The sequence below is a fragment of the Corticium candelabrum genome, chromosome 2 (assembly GCF_963422355.1).
Source record: "Corticium candelabrum chromosome 2, ooCorCand1.1, whole genome shotgun sequence".
Classification (NCBI taxonomy): Eukaryota; Metazoa; Porifera; class Homoscleromorpha; order Homosclerophorida; family Plakinidae; genus Corticium; species Corticium candelabrum.
The window spans coordinates 10040520-10048019 of record NC_085086.1 but is presented as its reverse complement, the minus strand read 5'-3'; the positions used below and the strand labels follow the sequence as shown (position 1 = coordinate 10048019).

At 41.7% G+C, this 7500-nt stretch overlaps 2 protein-coding genes across 2 annotated transcripts in view; both read right to left on the bottom strand.

Moving 5' to 3' along the window:
- LOC134197890 (circularly permutated Ras protein 1-like) overlaps positions 1-2668 on the bottom strand; it is a 10158-nt gene extending 7490 nt beyond the window's left edge. The window contains exons 1-4 of the mRNA XM_062667244.1: positions 2524-2668; positions 2366-2442; positions 2055-2159; positions 1246-1619 (exon numbers count right to left, since the gene is read on the bottom strand). Of these exons, the coding sequence (XP_062523228.1) occupies positions 1246-1619; positions 2055-2159; positions 2366-2442; positions 2524-2615 (648 nt within the window). The 5' untranslated portion in view covers positions 2616-2668. The remainder of the gene's footprint in view (positions 1-1245; positions 1620-2054; positions 2160-2365; positions 2443-2523) is intronic.
- Positions 2669-3052: 384 nt separating this feature from the next.
- LOC134198613 (uncharacterized) lies at positions 3053-6350 on the bottom strand. The gene is made up of 3 exons (XM_062668027.1): positions 6083-6350; positions 3543-3783; positions 3053-3443 (listed from the first exon to the last, which is right to left on the bottom strand). The coding sequence occupies exons 1-3, from the start codon at positions 6347-6349 to the stop codon at positions 3364-3366; spliced, it is 588 nt and encodes a 195-aa protein (XP_062524011.1). The 5' UTR covers position 6350; the 3' UTR covers positions 3053-3363.
- Positions 6351-7500: the final 1150 nt, after the last annotated feature.

The following is a 7500-nucleotide window of genomic DNA, read 5'->3' as shown; positions in this document are numbered from 1 at the left end:
TACCATATTCCCAGATTGTTACCAAGTGTGATTGTGGTAGAAGCCTTGATGAACATGGTTATCATCTATTGACCTGCAAGTTTGGTGGTGGCCCAGTATGGCAACACAATGCAATCGTGTCAACTTGGACTAAATGTTTAGACGAGTTAAAAATATTCCTCATCAAGTTGAGCCAAGAAATAGGTATACTGACTCTGAGAACAGGCCGGATATAACAACATATGATCCCACTGGACACTTAACAAAAGACCTGGACATTTCACTTGCTCATCCACATTCTTGTGACACCGTACAATCAGCTGCCAAAATATCAGGTTATGCAACTGAGTTGAGAGAAAAACGCAAAATGACAAAATACGGTCAACAGCAGTCTATAGCAGGATCTGATACAACATGTATTCCACTGGTTTTTTGAACACTTTGGCTTTTGGGGCCCTATGGCTGAAGACTATCTCGCTAAGATCTCCAAAATTTCAAAAAGATGCAAATGGAAAGAGCAGCGAAACAGACTGTAGAGATAGATGGAGAAAGCAACTGTCTGTAGTTGTACAGTCTTGCAACTCTCGTGTGATTTTTAAAAAGTTGTCAAAGTTGTCTAAGTGCAATTTTGATGATTTTCTGTATGATAAAGACGTTCAACATTTTGTTCATTGACTGTTATTGTTATGCATACGTAAAATTAGTGATTGTTATTAGCTAATAGAGTAAGAGTTCAAATGTAACAATCTGTCTGTCTGTCTGTCTGTCTGTCTGTCTTATTTCACTATTGAACACAAAAAGCATAATTTTACAAGAACACTATAGGTAAAACTGCTAAGCTAAATGTCCTGACATACTGATTGAATACTACTAAAACTCTAATGAATGATGTTCTGAATGTCTCTTTCATTGTCGTCCAATTAATCTGTCTGTCGGTCTGTCTGTCTGTCTGCCCGTGTGTGTGTGTGTGTGTGTGTGTGTGTGTGTGTGTGTGTGTGTGTGTGTGTGTGTGTGTGTGTGTGTGTGTGTGTGTCAATGCTGTCTACTGTTCACACATCCTGTCGTACCACTACAGCACACAGACACATAAAGTTTGCTTTGCAGCCCTAACAATGCATCCATTCAATAAACACAGCAGGCCACATGTTTAACAAAAATAAACAAACCAACAAGGAAGTGTCAGTCAAACTGCCTGCAACTGGTTCCAAAAGTGGTTAAGTGTGTTTACAGGTCTGCTCATTAGAAGGTTTATTGACTTTGACTCACCTCAGTTGTAACACACATGCTGCCAGATACATCAATACAAAACACGACCAGGTTGTCATCACCAGATCCGGTGGCTGTTCCTTCAGCAGCAATCGATGCTGGTTCCAGCAAGTAGGTTACATCATCTTCAGTTGGGATTTCGTCGGCCACCAAGTCGACTGTGTTGGTGTGAGAACAAAATTCGCACGTCCACAGTTTGGATGCATCGTCCGGTTTCTCAACCAGATGGCTCAAGTGGGACAAGACGGCTTGGCATTGGGTACACACGATGGCGTCTCCCGTGTGCATGTGACTTGGTTCTTTCAGTTTGTCGAATTGTACTGTAAGAACGTTGGTGTCTGCTTGACGAAAGTGATGCCCATTTCTGGTCTGATCTAACAGGATACGATGGCATGTATGCACAAGTAGCATGAAAACAAATTCATATGGACAAACAACAAACATACAAATAAACAGACATGGACAAACAATGGACAGACAGACCTTTTCCTATATTGGCAAATAAACAGACATGGACAAACAATGTACAGACAGACCTTTTGCCTATATGGATAAATAAACATACAAATAAACAGACATGGACAAACAATGGACAGACAGACCTTTTTGCCTATATGGACAAACAAACAAACATACAAATAAACGGACATGGACAAACAATGGACAGACAACCTACACGAGGCTAGCAACATTGCTAGACATCACATGTAGAAATACAATAACTTAATAGCTAAGGTAGAGCAACATTATGAGGCAAACTCTTACTGAAACAACAACAGACGTTCAACCTAAAGGAATAGGATGCTCACCGTTTTGCCATCTTGAATGTGTTCTACGTCTACGTGGTCCATTACGTAGTACTGATGGATGAGGCAGAGAACAGAGTACAGAATGTACATCTGCTGTTGCACTTGCTACAAAAGAGACATCATGTCATGACGTATGGGATTAGAAAACACACACACACACACACACACACACACACACACACCCACACACACACACACACACACACACACACACACACACACCCACACACACACCCACACACCCACACACCCACACACACACACACACACACACACACACACACACACACATTCCCCTCCCACACACTTACATTCCTCATTTCCTTCCTGTTCTCCGCCGCCACTCGCACCCACAGTACACAACTCGTCTGCAGACCCGCAGCTGTCACTGCAATGGACAAGCAACAGCAACGATCACAACATGACATTAACTAGCCCTGAGCGCTAAGCCTTAGTGTTTCCTGCTTGCCTGAGGTACATGCCTTCCTCTAGTTCTTCATCTGATATCACTTCTTCGTCCGAGTGGTCGTACGCGTAGACATGCGTCGACGCGAAATTCATTGTCGTTGAGTCGCAGACAGAGTAGGGAGGAGGCGTTGCTAAAATGGAAGTCCCGGATGTGTCAGTGTGCCTTGCGTGGCCAAACAACTTTGCGCGCGAGTGTACCTCGATGTGAAGTCACGTGACTGAGTGTGAGTCGTGCATTTTTGGTCTGTGTGGCTATAATGTGTGTGGATGTGTGGCTGGTGGCTATTTCTGCTGAAAGTGTGTCGCTCTTTTGGTCAAAATGGTCCAATTACGGAGCAGCGTTTGGTTGTCAGGTAGCAACCACAGACAATGGACGAACACCCAATCACAGCCTGTCAACGTTACATGAGAGAGTTCTTTTACGAGAGCAGTCTGTTGTAATTATCGAGTCCGACACAAACAACGAAACTCAGCTGTCCGTAACGAGCAACCGGACCAACGTAAAATCAATAAATAATATTGTTTGACTGGACAAGGATTATACGGGAATCCAGTCATCATATATCCCGTATGTAATTTAGCAAAGTGTTGCGGGATTTGTAGTCACGTGAAAGGGCAGTGCTCCTGGTGTAATACTTACAAGCTGATGGTTTCTTTAAGTTAAGGGCTCATAACTGTGAAAACTTCAGTTACTAAATTCTTAGTTAATATAAACCATTTATATGATAAGCTCAAATATTTAACCGCATACTTCAACTCAAGCCTATATTAACAGTCTCATAAAATCAGGTCCAATTATTGACTATATATATTACAATACATTACCTATTTCTATTAGCAGTTACTTGGAACAAAATTCATAACAGCGTTTACATTTCAATCCGTATGAACTGTTGACATTCTTAAAGACATCATCCCTGCCTGTACAAATACAATATACAGTCAGAGAACACACACACACACACACACACACACACACACACACACACACACACACACACACACACACACACAACTCACTCGGGCAAGTGAATGCTGGTCGTCCACCATATTCATACGAGTATGTCTTATCACCATTACACTTGGAGTTCTCTATTGAAGCATCGCATGAGGAGTTCATTTTAGAGGCTGGCTGATACGTCGGACACTTTTGCAGAGCCTTGTTGCAAACAGTCAGACAGGGAAGCAATGGCTCATCGCTTCCCTTGATGTTTGTGGATATCTTACAGAGTGCTGCACGAACCCAATTCTTGTATGCGTCCTGCAAACAGGATGTCAAACTGGGATTAGATATACTGCTTTACAAAGTGCTAATTATATAGGTTGATAGTAATAGAATGAATCATAAGTGTGTAGCTCCTCTTGATATTTCTCTGTTTTTCTGAAGTTAGGTGTGTGTCAAAGGTGAGTGTGCACAGGTGTGTCACTGTCTAAAATAGGTTTCTGTCTGTCTGTCTGTCTGTCCTTTTGTCTGTCTGTGTGTCTGTCTGTCTGCATCTGTCTGTCTGTTTGTCTGTCTGTTTGTCTGTCTGTGTGTCTGTCTGCTGGTCTGTTTGTCTGTCTGTCTGCCGGTCTGTTGTCTGTCTGTCTGTCTGCTGGTCTATTTGTCTGTCTGTGTGCCGGTCTGTTTGTCTGTCTGTCTGCTGTCTGTTTGTCTGTCTGTCTGCTGTCTGTTTGTCTGTCTGTCTGTCTGCTGGTCTGTTTGTCTGTCTGTCTTCCAGTCTGTTTGTCTGTCTGTCTGCCGGTCTGTTTGTCTGTCTGTCTGTCTGTCTGTCTGTCTGTCTGTCTGTCTAATTTTCATATATTTTTATACATCAAAGCTAATACAGGTGAAACTAAAGTAACAGCTAATGAACAGCAAGTGTCACAACTACAATTACAATTACACAAATAACAATTAGCATTAAAAAAGCTCCCCTACGGAGCCTACAAACCGAAATTTAGTTTACTGAATTGAAAGTTGAACAACATCTAAACTCTGGTCAGTATTCTGTCCATATGTTACTCTGATCATCTTTCTAGCCAACACCGAGGCATTGCAATGCTGAAGTTGTACTGACAAATGTCTTCTCCAATGTGTTTTAAAATCTGAGGGATTGTTTCTTCCTTCTTCATCTCTATATAGTTTGGAAAGTTTATTGAGGAACGTTGATGCTTCTTCTCCCCACCCACCAAAGTGCTCGAAAACTAGTGGAATAAGGGTAGGAGCGTACCCTCCAGGCAACTGCTCTTGAGAATATTTGTTATGTTTGATGTCTTCTCTTCTTCTTGCTGCAGCTCCATCCGTAGTTGCTGCACTTCGCAGAATGTCCTGGCTCCAGGGGTGAGCAAAGGCCACATCAAGCTCGACATTTCCCCCACATGTTGAGTCAAACACAACAATGTCTGCTCTATTGTTGGATGTTGTATATCTATCTTTTGGTTCAATTTGATGCTGGCATTGTAGACTGCTCATGCATTCAGACCAGCACAAAACAACAGAATTGTGAGACCAAACTGGGCCTCCACCCATTTTGCATGTTAGTAAATGGTACCCTTCAACATCTAGTGACTTTCCACATTCACATTTAGTGGCCCAAGGTGGTAAAGACAAAGGTAGACCCAATCTGAGAGAAGCCGCCAAGACAAAATTGCCAGATGAAAGTGCAAACTTCTCTGAAGATGGAATGGAATCTAACCATGCTGTCTGTCTGTCTGTCAAATACATATATTTTTCAAATCCAAAGAAATTTCCATCAAGAGCTTAAAAGCTAGTCTTTAAGTAAAGTTCCTCTAATCAACAACAAACACTTAAGGCTACAACAGATGATCCCATAGGGGGTCAGAATACATTTAACCACTTAGTTTAAAACAAACTGATATTCGTCAAGAACACTGCAAGATTTTTGTCCAGCTGAAATTACTGCCATCTTCCTAGAGATCACACTTGAATTGCTTTGCTGCAGCTTGATCGAAATCGTCGTCTCCAGTGTGTCTTGAACTCAGCAATGTTAGATCGTCCATTGTCATCCCTCCACAAAGCAGAGAGGACCCTCAAGTGCTCAGACGCTTTCTCCCCCCAATGGCCGAAATGTTCGAATACAAGAGGCACAACTGTTGGAGAATATCCACCGGGCATACTTGTTTTCCTTGATTTGCTCCCTTCTCATTGCTGCGCTTCCCCAGTTGCAGCTGTATGAGGTAAGATATCTCCCATGGGTGAGCTAGTGCCACGTCTAACTCAACGTTAGATCCTGTCTCCGAGTCATAAACTAGGATGTCAGGCCAATTGTTCGAATGTGTGCCGGTCTGTTTGTCTGTCTGTATCCAAGTCCACTAATGTTTTAAAGTATTTCGCTGTGAAGGACTGGTTCATTATAGAAGTTTAGGATGTGTACAAGTAGAGGATCTGTAACAATAAAATAATCTGTCTGTCTGTCTGTCTGTCTGTCTGTCTGTCTGTCATATCCATACATTTCATAAATAATACAACAAATTGTAAAAGTAATGACTAGATCATACAGTCAATCAACACACCCCAATGTCTGCCCACTGTCCCTTCAAAATAGTATGCAACCTACCAAACATTCCGTCTTGTTCAGCTCTGGCACAGGTATCAACGTCCTCGAAATTATAGCCTTAAACTTCTCAAACTGTCTCTCAACCTCCTGCCTTGGACAAGTCATACTATGCACTTCACAACTTCCATTTGTGTTGTTCTTTGAATAAACACGAATAGTCAACTCAATTGTGTTGCCCCTTTGGGCGAGACATCTGCAATGGTCATCAAGTGCGACACGAAAGAGAAGTAAAATGGATAAAGCGGAGAGACTTCGAAGGGCGTGCATCTCGTAGCAATTACCCGTATGTTCGTCGTCGTCGCGCACGAACAGATAGACTCCGAGGCAAGACTTATAATTTATTATTTTTAATTATTTAATTTGATTATGGTATAGACATGGTTAACACAGCTAAGTAATTCAGCTGCGCTGGAACAGATCATATAAAGGTAGACCAAATTCTCCAGTCGTCATGACAACAGACTATATGGTGAGTATAATGGCTGCACTTGTCATTTTAATCTGCTTCAGTAGTTAGAGCAGTTTATCGGTTATTGGTACATGGTTTTGGACACTCTGCATTTTTGCATGATATATATATATATATATATATATATATATATATATATATATATATATATATAGATAGATAGATAGATAGATAGATAGATAGATAGATAGATAGATAGCAAGCCAAAGTGAGTTGACCATACATACACACACAGACAAAGTGACAGACAAAGTGACAGACAAACAGACAGACAAACAGACAGACAAACAGACAGACAAACATACATTTTTTGTTTTTGTTTCTGTTACAAGAGCCCCTAGGGCCCAGGTTAACCCTAACAGTCACTATACACTTCCTACTATGTAGCTCATGAACCCACAGTCACTAGCTATACTATACACTTGCTACAGCCATCAGTCATGCAGTTGCTGTACATGTTTTGACAGAAACAACACTCCATAGAGAGGCAATTGCATTTGAGTTCCTTGCCTAAGGGAATTACGTCTGTGCCCAATCCCGTACTTGAATTTCTGACCCAAACATCCCGGATGTTTTCATTCTCTAAATACACTCTCTAACCAATTGCGCCACAGACAAACATACCACACATACATGCATACATACATGCGTGTACACGTATGTAAATATGCAGAAATACACACAGAGACAAAGTGACAGACAAACAAACAGACAGGCAGGCAAACAGACTTACAGACAGACAGACAGACAGACAGACAGACAGACAGGCAGTTTATCCGTCTCAGACTCCAAATGCGAGATCTTCAGTCCTTCAGGTACCATCAATACCGCTAATACTTACGTTCAAGTAACATCTGAGGGCTCAATATTCCTCGGAACTCCCATCGGTTCTACTGCTTTTGTTGAGTCTTCTTGCTCTCAGATCGTTCAGTCAGGGTCTTCTTTGTGT

What these genes read in the sequence shown, in the direction of transcription:
- LOC134198613 (XM_062668027.1), bottom strand. Translation starts at nt 6,349, where the DNA reads ATGCACGCCCTTCGAAGTCTCTCCGCTTTATCCATTTTACTTCTCTTT. An exon ending in TGAACAAGACGGAATGTTTG is followed by an intron (nt 3,784 to 6,082) that starts GTAGGTTGCATA and finishes TCCTGTTTGCAG; the next exon opens with GACGCATACAAGAATTGGGT. An exon ending in ACCAGCATTCACTTGCCCGA is followed by an intron (nt 3,444 to 3,542) that starts GTGAGTTGTGTG and finishes GTATTTGTACAG; the next exon opens with GCAGGGATGATGTCTTTAAG.